Here is a 15,958-nt window from a genome sequence, read left to right as displayed (position 1 = left end):
TTCTGGCGGAATAAGCGGCATACACTGCTAAAAACCCGGAGGCGTCCAAGGGCGGAGAGACTTAATAAGCCTGTTATTACAAAATTGAAATGTAGGAGTTGAGTTTTTGACGGTTTAGTGATAGAGTTTATGTCCAGAAAATAATGACCAGAGGTCAGATATTACTTATTTCAACGAAAAAATCAATCGAGCACTCAAAATTTTCATTTTTAATCTTTTTAGACTTGTTTTCTACTGACAAAATCTCCATTTGTGTCATGAATTCATTAGCTAACTGTTTAAAAATCAGTGACGATGAAATAATTTCTGTGTCGTGCTTGTACTAGGAATGGTTTCAAAGTGCGCCGCCGCCTTCGCGTCCGCTAATTGAGAGATGCTCCACACTTTGTATAATCACAGTGATTTTTTATCTGAAAGAAACTTAATTTCTGGGTCCATCTGCGGGCGTTCCATTAAGTTCCATTAGTGCGCATTGTTGCAAGCCCCAAAACGATTAATAAAAATTTGTTTTGACTGACAATCGAGTCTGGATTTCCTTTGAAAATAACAGCGTAAAATAGGAGTGGAAATTAGTGCTGCGTTGGTTCATTTGCATTGCATTTTCCACCGGATTTAGCCGGTGATGAGTTTTATTTTTTACGGTAATGCAGAGGCGGGAGACGAGGCTAAGCCGCAAGGTGTAAGATTGGCCGGGGTGATACCGCTGAAGAATGGGTGCAGGGTATCCGCTGTTGCGGGTCGTAACCCCGCTGTCGTATACACGGAGAAAAATTTTGCTCTTTGAGAGAGCACAATACCTGCTTTTTTGAAACATGGATAGAAATATATACCGGGTAGTTCAAATTATTTGAATTTGTAAACCATTAAGGTTATGTTTTTTTGTATTACAAAGAATTCCAAATGCCAGACTTTAATATTTTACTTAACTAAGGTTTTGGGTGATCAGTGATCATTGTGGTACCTAAGACACTTTTCTGTTCAGGACATTTGGGGTCAATTCCGTGAATAGTTTCCCAATAATCTTGTGGAATATGCACATTTCTGGACCGTACATAAACGATTTTTCCAACTTGACGCCAAGTCAAAATTAATCGATATTCAGAACAAAAACATTTACGACCTATTTTTGTCTGTGAATATTATCTGTGAACGTCACAGGACAAAGGGGATTATTTTACAGATCAGTACCAATCTGTCAAAGACAAATAGATTCAAAATCACGGATAATTTAATTAAACTAATTTTTCCTAAATTTTACCAATTTAATGACGTTCACTGTTGTTTCAAATGCAATTAGAATTAATTATAACCGTAAAAATATATTTTGTAATTAAACCCATCGCCATGATGATTACAAATTATTCCCTTCAACCATCGACAATATATTTAAATTGAATAACTGCAGGTTTAAATGTAAATATGGATGATTTTGAATGCGAATAACTACAACATTTTGTTTGTTTAATTCTATTTTGAGAGTTAACAGCGCTACAAGCCATTCTCTCATACTCTACATGTGGACCAATAAATTAGATTGTATTTTACAAAAAAAAAAAACCCTGTGGTGTCCCAGTTCGAATTCAAATTTCACGCTGAGAGAAAAAAAAAACAACGCCACGAAACAGCATTTAAATAATTTGAAATTGAAAAATAAATTAAGAAAATTCTTAACATAGACAACCATGTGGAAATTCAGTTAGGGTGGTAACCTGTCCTAGGGAATTAGTGAATGTCAAAGTTTCAGCTGGGAAAATAGACTCGTTTTGGTTTGTGCGTCACTTTTTGTTTGTCTGGTGTGAGCGTAAGCAGGTGGTGAGCTTTAAGGGTAACTAGGTTAAGTTTAGTTTGTAGTTTCATAAAATAGCCACTGTTTAAACGAAAATTAAATTAGTCGTAGCGACGCCACAAACTATTTCTGGTTCTAAAACAATTTAATAATCTTGAAATTGTTCATAAATATAAACCACGTGTTAGGAAATTTCTTATTCAGGCTTCAGTCTTCTATTTATCAAGTTGTAATTAGAATTTCTGGATGTTTTTACTGAAGTACTACATTGCAACACACTTCTTAGCTTCTTAGATTGCTAAAAATTCATTTATTAGGGAAGAAGGACCTTGAAAAGTTGCGGTTAAATTCATAACCTCGTGGACTCGAAAAACGGGAGGAGTTTAATATTTTCTAACAGGTTTAATAATTTATCTCAGGTCTAACTATTTTTTTGTAGGTTTAATCATTTTCTTACGGTTTTAATTTGAATGCTTATCATCGAAGTACCTCGGGCGTTTTCAGAGACCACGTTCTCAGTACGCCGAGTGTTTCCAAGACCCGCTTGTATTGAACATGTGTTTTCTTTTTGTACGTGTGAATGCGATTTAATGCAATCAATAACTTGAATTAACAGGTAATTTAACATCATGTAAATTCTTTGTTGGTTGAAATCCTTGAGTGCGGCGTAATTAATTTCAGTAATTTTAACACTCACTCAGTCGTCGTTATAACTTCGAGGGAGACAAAATTTGAACTTATCTGAAATAAAAAGGCCATGTTCACGTGGCGAAAGCGGCACACACGGTTGTGAAACGTGTAGCTTATTCCAATAGCTAGGCTGTTTTGCGAAGGTCTACTAAAGAGTATAATATGCGGCAGGTTTTTTGGGCATAGAAATGTGGAGTTACAACGTCCGCTGTAGCTCGCTTGCTGAATTCTCGACTGTCATACACACCATCGTAATAACTTGTAAATTTGCATCGAGTTACTTTAATTCAGATTTCCCTTTCTTCTGTTTGTTTTTTCTTTGTAATTTGTGATACTCAAATATTTACACTGATTCGTAACATTTAATTTCATTGGTGAAGGTTGGAGAGGATTTGGCAAGTGGGGAATAAATCCTCTTACTTAGCGGTCGGCTTTTTCGCAATTATTTTTACCTCCCCAGAATGGAGAAATAAACCAGTTTTACCTCCATATTTTGTGTTTGTATTTGAACGCATTCTGTTATAAAAAACACACGCACAACATAGGGTTCCACTTTTGTTGACGATCACAGTTCAAGCCCAAATTTTGAATTTTTCGCGGGTTTTAAAGATTTGGTTCACATGTCAAATTATGGCGGGATGTTTGAGTTATTACAAGCCTTTAAATTTCTCTGTTTTTTAACTCTCCCAATCATATTTTTATAGATTTTCCTCTTTTCTTCTTTTTTACCTTTACTCTTCAACTTTTGATCAGTATTACTGTTTTACATCATTTTTTCATTTATTCTACTTGATTTATTATGTCCATCATTTTATAACCGATGTTGAGTCGAAAAAGTTTTCAAGTTGGGTTAGAAGAAAACGTAGCAGAAAATACATGTCGTTTATTAATTCATGCGGTAGTGCATAATTATGCACAACTGTCGCGTTTTCAGCTATTGTAGATAGATTTTAGGTTTATTGTAGACATACTTCACAATATTTACAAGACCAGCTTGACGATTTTTTAATGGAACAGCGAAATCTTCATTTGACGTATTATTGGTTGCCTAAGTTCAAAAATAAAAAGCCTTATCAACTGTATAGTGCACAAATATTTATATGAATTTTACTTTTCGAATGATTTATAACACTTCTACAACGACATAGAGAGTTCTATATTCACGAAAATCCAAAAATGATTTTGAAATGATGCACCACTCATTCGAGGAAGTATTTCAATCTTTTATTACTTTTTTTATTCTACGAATTTATTTTGTTTATTTATATTGTTAATAATTAGTTCCTGCATATAATTTGCATAAAATTTTACAGTTTAACCAACAATCTGAGAGTTATCACAAAGGTTTGAGTTCTTTCAATAATTCACTTATCAGTGTTCTCACATGTTCTGTTGTTCCTGTTGTTGGCAATCCCATCATATTCCTTTGATGTCAGTTTATAACAGACACGCTTCCTGCTTCCTTATTTACCAGAACCGACCCTGTAGAAGGTCACACTTCGCAGATTATTATACTTTTTCTTCGTTTAAAACTAATAGAACCAATATGAACAATATAAAAAATAAAAGTATACAAACAATGATTTTTCTATAGGTATATTAATAACTTTCTCTTCGTTACTTTTAGAGACAGGGCGAAAATAAACACAAATTCGTGATCCTGAGAAGATTTCCAACACGCTAAAACTTCTGGTATGTCCAATGATAAATTTCAATTATGTGCATAAAAATGGTGGATGCGCCGGGAAAATAATAAAATCGTTTACAAATTTTTTTTCTGCGTTACTTAAAGACATACGAAGAAACTAAACAAATATTTGTAATCTTGATAAAATTTCCTATAGGTTAAAATCTCTGTCGAACCGATTTGACAGATTTTAACCACTATATCAGTGTGGCTTTAAAATGGTTCTTTTTCTCCAACCAAATCGAAGTCATCAAGGTAAATCAAGTACATTAAACTTAGCCTGCTAATCTTGATGACCTTTGAATTCGAGTGTGCTCAATATTTGCTTTCAATTATTCCTTTCTATTGCATCTGTCCTCGTTTCTATGTAGTGGCACTACTTTATTGATCCTGAAACTCGCCCGTTTTTCTAGTTATTGCTTAGTTCATTTTTCAAATTCTCCTCTGTTTCACTGTAACTTTTATTTCCTTGGTCCATCACAACTTCATAATATTTCTCAATTTTTCTTTTAATCTTACCAGCTCAGCAAACTATTCCAGTCTAATTTGAAACCTTCCTCTATTTTAGATATAGGAGTAGTTAGATTTTTTCCTAACGTCATTACCTACGTCGCTGCTTCGGTGTCCACGTTTTGTTAATGTATAGATACAGAATAACAAGCTAAAACTTGTTACGTGATTAAATTAAGTTAAATATGTTTCCTGCATTAAATCAAACTATTGGACGCACAACTCAAGCACAATTTCCTTCCACCACCTCCTCGACAATCCACCACCTTCTCTGCTTAATTAAATTATATGAAGCAGCAAATAATTGGTAAAACTTTTCTGCGTGTAGTGCTTAATCCGAACAGTGTTCGTATTGCGGAAACCAGAGACAATTTGTTTAATGTTTGCGCTTTCTAATTACTTCGTTGTTATATTTTCACTTTATTAGCTGGTGCGGAGCTTCTAGTGGAAAATTATCCGAGCCTTTATTATGTAGCTGTTAACTAGTCGCGCTTTAAAAACAGCGGAATTGAGTTTAAAAGGCGAAGCTCAAACAACTCTGACCCAAGATTCCTCTTATCACAATCCTGGAACTGATTTCGAGTGGTTTACAAAGGGATGGCCCTCGGGCCCCAGCTATCCGTTCCTCTGACGTCACTTTAGACGCTGCTATCCGATCGGGATTGTTTAATAGAAAACTCGGAAGTCGGACGGATTAGAGGCAAAAAATGCGCGGACGTAGGAGTTTAATTAAATTTTTAGTTCGCTAGCGAAAAAACAACGAAAGTAATGTATGCTTATCCAGCTGCACCTTGCAGTCGTAGTCCCTCTACTGCACAAAAACAGACCTGCCGCTCTACATGCTGCACAAAAAAGTATGTAAATTCTGCGCTTCTGTGCGCTTTAAATTCCGACTCGACTTTTTCGGGCCTCGGAGCGAAACGAGCCCGAACTCGACTCCCTTTCTTGGTCCATGTTAAACACGTGAAATTACGCGACCATTTAACTCTGTATCACACAGAAGGTCTCTCCCTAGCTAAGAAAGTTGAACAGGAGCCATTTGAAAGTAATTAGCGAAATATAATGAAGTGATGTATAATTACATGTCGCACCCTCCCTTGCCGTAATATACCGCAGGGACAGCTGTTGGTGAACAGAACAAAATGGATGCGTTTCCTCAGACCCAATTGCTGTACAAGTCGACGCTTCCAGCCAAAACAAGAACAGAAAAAAACTCCTATTTGTAAAATGTAATTAGCTGAGAAATCAGCGAACAAAGAAATCCTGTTAACTTCCAAAGGAAAATTAATTACTTATAGCCGAGTTACGTTATGTACAGTGACGGAGAGATAAAAAAGTGGGCGTCTCGATCGGAAGCGGCTGATTAAAGAGCACTGCAGGAAAAAGAAAAATGGGAAGTGGTAGTTTGAGGAATTAAGAACTGATTGGTGACGTCAGAGACTATTTTACACTCTGTTATGATTACTTTAATAACTATTAAAGAAAATTATCTTCTAAATGGAACTCTATACCTACTAGCTACCCTTCAAATCTAGAACTATTTAAGTTTTTGTGGGGCTTAAATTAATTATACATACATTGCTCGCACTCAAAATTTAGCTCTTTATTAAGTAGCATGTGGTGGCACTCGTGATCTGAACAAGCAAGTCGGCAAAAACTCGGGCACCAGTTTTTTAAGTTAGAATAAGTATTCAAAATTCTTCGTAGATCTTTCTCAAGCCTCTTCAGGAAAATGCTACAATTGCTCAACTCGTCGAAATCTTCCAGATTTTGTTTTTTGGATTTTTGAGCAACTTCGCAAAACCACACTTTTATTAATACAGTATGAAATTTTTTACCTTTTCACGAGCACCGTCGGATATTGATTTTCACCTAAATACATTTTTACGGCTTCATGTATTCAAAAATTGCTACCATTTTTTCAGAAACACCAAAAATGAAATATGGTAAATTTTCAGCATTTTATAAATTCGATTTTGAACACAAATATTTCGAAAACTTCCATAGCGTAGGCTAAGGAAGTATTGTAACTCCTAGAGAATGAAAACATAGATCTCCTATTTCCGTCCGCCTGTCTGTCTGCCGTCTGCTGCATGCCGTCTATTGGACAAATAATCTTCAAAAGTACCCGACCGATTATTGTTTTTAAATTTTATTCTATGTTTGGAATCTCGTGTAAATAAAAAAAGTAACCAAATTTTTTGTAATCATCCCCATCAACAATGGGATGACGTCATCTCCAAAATTACAATAGTAAATGTTATTTAATGTTTATAAAATAATATACTCCCACACTTGTAGTTTATGCATCCGTGTTGAGTTTTTACCCCAGACATCTAAATTTTTGGAGAAAAAATCAAAATTTTATAACAATATTTAAAACACTGTTTTTAAATTCTAATCGTTTCTAGAAGTTAATTTTTTTCAGCTTTGAGACGTAATATTTCTTGAATAACAGATGACACTCCGACTTAGTAATTTTAAAGAAATTTATATAATTGAAATGCAATGTGTTGCGTGTAACCGTGTACTTCGTCATCCGTCGTAGACTGTAGACTGCAGGTGTAGAGAAGTTCGATAAAGCGTGGTCATTGACCACGTTGCTTGTTATGGGGCTATTATTCTGTCTACTTCAAACGTATTTTGCTATAAGTTTATTTCACTCCTGCTCAAGGGAAATCTCTACGTATAAAACTGCGACGAAATTCCGGTGGGACGGGACGAATGGTCCCAAATCTCGCCGATAACGTGTGGTGGCGGCGTACCTTGGGCCGACTAGCGCCGTTGATTTAAAAACACGTCTAGCCGATCTAAGCTCTGGGGGAGGGAGCGCCGGGGTTATTCTCAAGCCGGAGACACGGATCTCAGGTGGTGAGCGCCCGCGAAAACAAGATAATAAAATAAGACGGCAAGGAATATTTTAAACAATAAATCGGGTTTATTCCCTGCCACCAACTACACGGCTAAAATAATAAATCTTACGGCTACGTCTTAATTAACTACAGGACAAATTAAATAAACAAAAAGAATTAAACGTCCGGTACGGTCGTTCCTCCTGGACGTAGGGGCGGCGACCTTGAAGCTGGAAATCGCGCGAAAAAAAAAACGGTGACGGTGGTACGGTTTTTCGCTCGAGGGCGGCGATTCCAGAAACCGATACTTAAACGGATAGACGACCCAAAAGGTACTTACAGAGGTCGAAATAACCCTCGACCAATTGTTTATGTTGTACGTATCCTGCTATAAAGTGTATCTGTTCATCCCTAGATATTTTATCGTTTCCAATATTAACTTCAGTCGTTCTGTTAGTAGTAATGGATGCGACATATTGAATCTTAGAAAACAAGAACTCGTTATCAAATTTGTTCTCGGGCACCAGTTTTCTTACGTGGTGTTTTCCACTTCTCTCCAATCGAGTCGTTTCTATTTGAATCAAGAAAAATCGGCCACTTAGCAACCACGTGATTTCTAGATAGTAGTTGAAACGAGACAAATGAAAAATTAGTCCCTTCATTAATTTTTTCGTGTTTTTTTTTGTTTCTTCTGGCATTCATATTTGTTTTTCTTTTTGTTTTTAATGGTGGGTCATATTAAAAAAACAACATCCCTTTTCTAAAATAGCTTTATTATTTACGTAAAAGAGCAACAAAATACACGGAATGTCTATAATGAAAGTGTTCAATACTGTATAAACGTGAAAACAATAACAAGAGTTAAAGCATACAAACTAGTGAAACAATAAGACAAAAATCAGTCACTTTGAAATAAAAACATCAATAATTGTACTTTGAAAGCAAATTCTCCCAAGACACTGAATGAAAGAACGGGTGAGACTTCAAGCTTTCGGTGCCGTTGACGCCGAAACCTAACCTCTTCTGTGGCTCAGTCGTCAACAACTAAAAGAAAACATATATTCTTGCACAAAAAATCATCATTCATACCTGTCTCAGCAACGATCTCCCCTCGGGTGAAACATACCTAGGAATCTTCAAATTAGTACAACTAGACAGACCATCGGGATGAATCGAACTTAAAGGCTAGAAAGCAACAATATTAATAACAGAAATAATAGCAAAGATGTCAATACCATTCCAACTAGAAGCTCGTACAAGATTGTGCCGAAACACCACCAATCCACCGCGTTTGTGATGGGCTCAAACGTATACAGTTCAGGTGCTACAAGCAGTGACCTCCCGTTACAAAACACCTCCGACATCTCGTTAGCATTGCACATATACGTCAAAATTAAGTCGCCATCTTCGTCCACAAGCAAATTATGAGATTGCAAGTCCCTTAAAAGCAAATAATTTGTTTACAAAAACCCTATAAGTTAGAAAGCTCGCTTCGCTCGCTGCACACTTACTGACACGTGACCCCTAAGGTGTGCAGCTTCTCCAGCGCCAACACCAGCTGAGCCGCCCACTTCACCACGTCCCCCACAGGAACCAGAAAGCTCTGCGCTATGTCGACATCGTCAAAACTCGACATCTCGCTGATCTTCCTCCTGTCTGCAACCGAGCCGTTGTTTCCTGAATTTCTCTTTATCTCGCAATCGAGTTGTGACGATTTTGTTAATAAGTCTGGAAGGCGAACGCCGGATGGTACAGGTTCGTCCATTAAGTTCCTATTCGAGCTGATTAAATCTCCTAAATTGACTTTTTCGTAGCTATCGTCGCTGCTCAGAAAATCATTTTCGACATCGCATTTTGTACTTCGGACGTTCTTGCTTTTGTTGCTTGCGTAATCGTTGATTAGATCGCTGTAGCTGTGCTCGGACTCGGGGTCGGAGAGATCCATGTCCTGGACCTGGCGCAGGAGTTGGTCGTGGGGGTAAACGTCGTCGGGGTTTTCCGAGCGGTATTTCAGGTAGTCCCAAAGTTGCTTTCCGCTGGAATTTCGGGGTTAGTTATCAGGTTTTCGTGTTTTCGGTTCTGGCTTACCTACAGTACTCTAGAACTAGAAATAAGGCATTTTCGCAGTTGTAGTAGTTGTGTAGTCTAACCATATAAGGCACGTTTTCAGGTAAAATTAAATTGTCGTTGAGGAATTTCATGGTTTTGTGTATAACCTTTATATAAAAGAGTTGCTGGAGTTCGGCGTGCAGCACTAACATACCGGAGGCGATGACTCGAACGACTTTGTATTTGTAGAGGTCTGAGATTGGTCGTTGTAAGTAGCGATCGTCGTGCTTGCGGGTGTCCTCATTTTTTGTCTAAAAACATCAGTAACCGGCGTGAATTTGTGAAAATTTTGTGATGATGTCGTCGACTTTTTAACAAAGACAAGAAAAACGACGAAAAAACACAAAAAACAATCAAAAAAACATCGATAAAATTGGGGCCCAAAAACCGGTACAGAAAAAAAAAGAACAAAAAATCCAACAAATCCAGCTTCATAGGAAAATTATAAAATTTGATTATACGAAATTATATTTATTTTATAATAATAACTATAAGTTAAAAAATATACGTAATACCAATTACAGTGTAAGAAAAAAAGTGACCCATGAAAGGATCGAACCCGTGACCTTTGCATTATTAGCCTGACCCTTCACCAACCGAGCCAATCGGCGACTACTGTGCGCTCCACTTGTACTGTTATAAAATGTTATTATAAAATTTGGATTTTTTGCAAAAATCTGGACGTCTAGGGTAAACAATCAAGGCAGATTCATAAGCCACAACTTGAGTTATGTATGTTATTTTATAAAATTTAAATAGCAGTTGCCAAACTTACGCGCTGGAAGTAAAAACAGCAAAAAAGGCGAAAAAATGACGACAAAAATATAGCGCAAAAAAATTGGTCGAAAGTTGTTCCCTCGCTTCTGAAATGCAATGATAATTTTTTTTCAGTCACCCTGTATACGCAAATCCAAAAAAATATTAATATTATTTTTATATTTTGTACATTTTAGATAGAATTTATTCAGTAAAATTTTGGGGTGACGTCATCAATTTTTTAGGGGAATGAGCAAATACATTTTGATCATAAATTGACCATGCTTATGATAACTTTAAAACATCTCCAAGATTTCAAAGCATTCGGTTTTGTAGTTCTTGATTAAATCAATAAAATAAATTTACGCATTCATTAATTTTTTTAGTCACCCTGTATATGCAAATCCAAAAAATATGAATGGAATGATAAATTACAAGTACAAACTCATCATATTTTTTACATTTTAGATAGGAATTATTCGGCAAATTTTTGAGCTGAGGTCATCAATTTGTTGGAGGGGATAAGCAAATCTTTTGACTAAAAATTTATTATGCTCTTTATAATCTTAAAACATCTCCAAGATTTCAACGCATTCGGTTTAGCAGATTCAGAATGAAATCACAAAATATTGTTTTATGATTTTGATTTTTTTCCAAAAATTTGAACGTTTCGGATAAAAACTCAATACGGAATCATAAACTACATGTGCAGCACTATGTTATTTTATACAATTTGAAATCCATTTACTGTGACAATTTTAAAGTGACGTCATCACATTATTCCCACCAATGATTAGACAAATTTTGGTTAGCGTTTTACCATCTACATAATATTCTTAATATAAATACAAAATTTGACAACAATCGGCCCAGTACTTTCGGAGATTATCTGTCTAATAAAAATCCGGGACGACAGACGGACAGACAGACAGACAGACTTCAAAATTGTACATAGAAAATGGGTTTTAAATTGTATAACATAGTCCTACACATGTAGTTTATGACTCCGAATTGAGTTTTTACCCGAAACGTTCAGATTTTTGGAAAAAAAATCAAAATTATGAACCAATATTTTGCAATTTAATTTGGAATCTGCAAAACCGATTGCCTTGAAATCTTCGAGATATTTTAGAGTTATCATAACTATGGAAAATTTTTGATCAAAATGTATTTGCTCATCCCCCCTAAAAAATTGATGACGTCATCCCAAAATTTCACAAAATGAGTCTATACTTGTGATTTATCACTTCCTGAGCGTAAGCAAAGGAGTAATGTAATCGAGTCCGTCGGGCGACTCTTTACTTTTACGTTTTCTCGACCTTTCATGACCCCTAGAGTAGGAAGAAATAGGTCTCCCGTTTCCGTCCGTCTGTCTGTCTGTCTGCTGTCCCGTCTTTATATTAGACAGATAATCTCCAGGACTACCGGACCGATTGTATTTTATATGTATGTTAGGAATATCGTGTAGATAGTGAAACGCTAACCAAAATTTACCCAATGTCAATGTCATGACATCTCTAAAATGTTTGTAATAAATTGTGTAAAATAGCATACTCTTGTACTTGTTTTATTGAATACAAATTCGCAAAATCAATTTTTTTTATTTATCAAAAAAGCGGGATTTGTGGCACTGCACTTCGGGGACGAGGGAAGTCCTGTCGAAATAACTTTCGACCAATTTTTTTTCCAAAAATCTATTAGCATTTTATCATCTAATCAGTCCAGTAGTTTCGAAAATTGTATGTTCAATAAAATCAGCAACAGGCGACAGTCAGACAGTAACGCGAAACCTACTTTTTAATACTCTAGGGGTACGAAACGTCGAGAAAACCTGAAATTAGTCCAAATAGTCATTGGGAAAATAAAAACAATAAACTGTATTGTAATTTATGATTTGTAAATAAGGTTTCACTCACAACAACCATAAATATAGAAATATTAAAGAAAGCAGATGATTGTTAAAGGACTCGAGATTTTGCATTGATATAAACGCGTTATTCTAAGAAACTATTAAATCAGAATAGAAAGAGGAGCGATCGACGGTCTAATTACGATTGTTTATATACATTTATTTGATAACTTCCCCAACTTTTAGAATGTAAAAAAAATCTATATCGGAAATATAGTACAACGAGGAATAGTGAATAATACAAAATATAATAATAACAAACAAAATCAAGGCAAATTCATGAACCACAAATACAAGAGTATGATATTTTACAAAATTTATATAACACGCACAATTTTGAGGTGAAATCATCAAACTGTCTAATAAAAATCGACACACACGACAGACAGACGATAGGCGGAGACCAATTTTTTCATACTTTGGGTCATGAAACGTCGAAAAAATATGAAAGTAGCCAGTCGCTTAATGGACCCTGTTACAATTCTTCCTTTCCTTAGACAAATACATATATATACATACAAAAATACCAGAAATTGATTTTTTTAACAGTATACGCTAATTTTTAAATATATACAGTTTCCGACAAAAAATTTCAAACATCACTTTTCTATCATGTCAAAAATTTTAATGTAGTCTATACTTTATTGTCATTATTTCGGACAGCTGGAATGTCAAACTTTCAAAATTCCAGCTTACGCTACAGCCACATTCATGTAAGTGTCAAATGTAAAAGTTAAAAATGACTGTCAAATATTAGGTTAGAAACATCTAAAGGTTGCTTTACACTATCTGACGACTGAATGACATTGACGTCTGAAATTTTTTGGCGGCAACTGTATATTTGTTACAAAATGTATGCAGTCAAAAATTTTGTGGAAAACCCAGAGGAAAAAACTGAATTACAAAAAAATTAACTTTTTTTTTTCATTAAAACTAGTAATAATATTAACTTGGTTTTTCACTGTGTAAAATATAAATCATCTGAAAATGTTTGAAACAAAAAAATAAAATTCTGTTGTAGTTAATGTTGAAAAATCTTAACATTTACAAAATATTCGACTGTTTATAAACATGTTTTAAATAATAATACAAAAAATTCAAATAATATAGGGGTTTCCAAAAAATTTCGGGCAAAATGAGCAAATCAAGTTCTCATAGATCAATGAAAAGCAATGAGAATTTGACTTTCATGTCAATGTCATTTACCCAAAATTTTTTGGAAACGATGGTATCACATATTTTCAAATCGAAGGAAACAAAAAATCATACCGCCAAAAAACAATTAAAAAAATAAAGGAAATTTTAATATTTCAACACTTTCAAACGCGCTAATTACACATGTATACGAACTTTGTGTTTATATGGACATTTTTTGATACCAGTTTTATAACTGTCTGAAAAATTCTATTCAAAATAGAAACAAGTAAATCAAGAAAATATTAATACTTCACATTTTAATTTTTCACTGCAACAAAGGTTTGAAGGTTAAGATACCACGTGACCAACTCTACGCCAATCAGACATCGCTAAACGCCTCGTTAAATGCGTGATTAACTTAATCTCAGTTAAGATATTTTATAAACTGGCCCTTCATTTTTGATATTATGTAAAATATAAATGTTACATAATCATTATTATGTGCATATGCTAAAGTTTAATTGGAAAGATATCAATTAAGTTACTATACAACTTTTGATAACACTAATATTACTTTATTATTTTGTTTTACAATATTTCTGATATCTAGTTTCTAAACGTAGCAGATAACGATGTTCATTGAAAAAAACTATCCAGTTGGCGTTGCTTTTTTGACAAGAGAAAATATAGCGAAAAACGTATGTGTTTTATTAATACATCTGGTTGTGTATTATTGACATTTTACAGATATTGTAGACATACTTCATAATGCTTACAAAAATCAAGATCAACTTGATAACTTTTTCAATACGGATTTCAACAGACGCTTAGTTTATATAATTTTGTACACAATTTACCAAAAATTGTCACAATAAAATTATAATGATAGGCCATAACCATTTGACCTTAAGTTCTTGAGTTGTATAAATGGAATTTTTTTTATTGCATATATGTAAATGTCAGGGCACAAATGTCATCAAAAATATTAATTATCAAGTAAAATGATTAAAATGATGGAATTATTTCTATTTTTAAATGGACTATTTTTACTTCTTTGGTTCTAACAATTATCAGAATTTGTAAAAAGTATTGTGAACTAAGTGCGTGCCCAAAAAAATTTGAAAATCCGCAATAGAAAAACCATTATCACGATTTAACTTATGATGTGCGCAAAAAACTCACTATATATTGCAATTTTAGACACTTTCATATAAAAATAGGAACATAATCAAAACTCTTTTATTTAAACATTTTAAATAAACCTCACTTCTACTTACAATTTGCTTCAGATTCTGCACCTCCGTCGCCAGATACATGTTATAAATTTTCTCAGCCCGAATCAAATATTTATCTGTTTTATACCTCACCATCTGCCTCCTCTCATAATCCTTATCATCTAAAACCCTAAAATCACCCAAAATCACACCACCTCAAAAAACTACCTTTCCCGTATTTCAACAAAATATCAATCGCCGTTTTGTATGCCGTAAAAGCCGCCTCATACTTCTTCTCGCTTTCCAACTCCACCGCTATATTAACATGTATCGAAGCGTCTATAATATACTGCGCGAAACCGTCGCCACAGTGAGGAGTATTCGGGGGTGTAGGATAAATGTGCCCGTCCAGAAGCGTTATACTGTCCGTCGTAGTCGACACGCTTATAGAATCAGAATTTTTGGAGTGGTGCGAGAACGTGATCGAAGTGTTCAGGCTGAGTTTAGATTTAGAGAGCTGTTTTATACTTTGGGGGGCTGAGTCTGTGAAAAAGTCGCTACTCTGGAAAACACTGAATAACAAAAATTTATGAAATCAATAACAAAACTTACGGTTGTTATAGAGTCTGTGTCGCTAATTGTACGATCATCATCAGAATTCCCCATGTAGTACTCAGGGTCTTCCGGCAAGTTCAAGTCAGCTCGTATCGAGTTAATATTACTGCTCAGTTGCTCGACGGGGGTGTGACTCGACTCGAAAAACTTGACGAACTCGTTTGAAGTGAATAGGTGCGAGTGGTAACCCACGTACTCCAAAAAATTCAGAATGCTTTGTTTCCGCGCTTGGACGGTTTCTTCGTCGAATCTAAACGCCCGAAATGTGGTTAATGAATTAATTGTTGTACGGTACCTTTTGAAAAACGTCGAACTGGGTAAGCTCGGATACTTGTCCCTGATGTTGAGTTTATTGTGTAAAACTTTGATTTCTCGATGGAGTTTCTTGAAGTCGTTGAAACGTTTCCACACGGTGATTTTTGTTATCGCGTCTGGGCACGTTTCCGGGTACAGCTAATGGGTTAAATACTGATAAGAGGGCAAAGGGGTTGTTTATTCATTACCATCGAAATGACCTTGTAAATGGTGAAACCCTTTCTGTGTTTGCTGACTTCGGGGATGTCGAAGATGCGGACCCATTTATCGCCGTTTGATACCATTTTTGAGATAGTGTTGTTATTTTGTTAACTAATCCATTCTGACAGGGGTGTCAGAGTGACAGCGGTTTTTGAGGTTATGTTGACGTATTGACGT

General features: G+C 35.2%; 1 protein-coding gene across 2 annotated transcripts; it reads right to left on the bottom strand.

Annotated features, from left to right (window-relative positions):
- Positions 1–8,281: 8,281 nt before the first annotated feature.
- Positions 8,282–15,958, bottom strand: LOC135124502 (ribosomal protein S6 kinase delta-1). Of its 2 annotated transcripts, XM_064049614.1 has the most exons (10): positions 15,769–15,958; positions 15,561–15,718; positions 15,263–15,515; positions 14,879–15,212; positions 14,714–14,832; positions 9,614–9,885; positions 9,037–9,561; positions 8,761–8,965; positions 8,615–8,710; positions 8,282–8,569 (listed from the first exon to the last, which is right to left on the bottom strand). In XM_064049614.1, the coding sequence occupies exons 1-10, from the start codon at positions 15,862–15,864 to the stop codon at positions 8,447–8,449; spliced, it is 2,181 nt and encodes a 726-aa protein (XP_063905684.1). In that variant the 5' UTR covers positions 15,865–15,958; the 3' UTR covers positions 8,282–8,446. The 2 variants fall into 2 exon arrangements, with proteins under 2 accessions (XP_063905684.1, XP_063905683.1); XM_064049613.1 differs by having other exon boundaries at positions 15,263–15,718.

Source organism: Zophobas morio, unplaced genomic scaffold (genome assembly GCF_036711695.1).
Source record: "Zophobas morio isolate AGI-343-1 ecotype UQ-CSIRO unplaced genomic scaffold, CSIRO_AGI_Zmor_V1 ptg000007l, whole genome shotgun sequence".
Lineage (NCBI taxonomy): Eukaryota > Metazoa > Arthropoda > Insecta > Coleoptera > Tenebrionidae > Zophobas > Zophobas morio.
The sequence above is the reverse complement of the archived record's forward strand: the minus strand, read 5'-3'. Positions and strand labels throughout refer to the sequence as shown.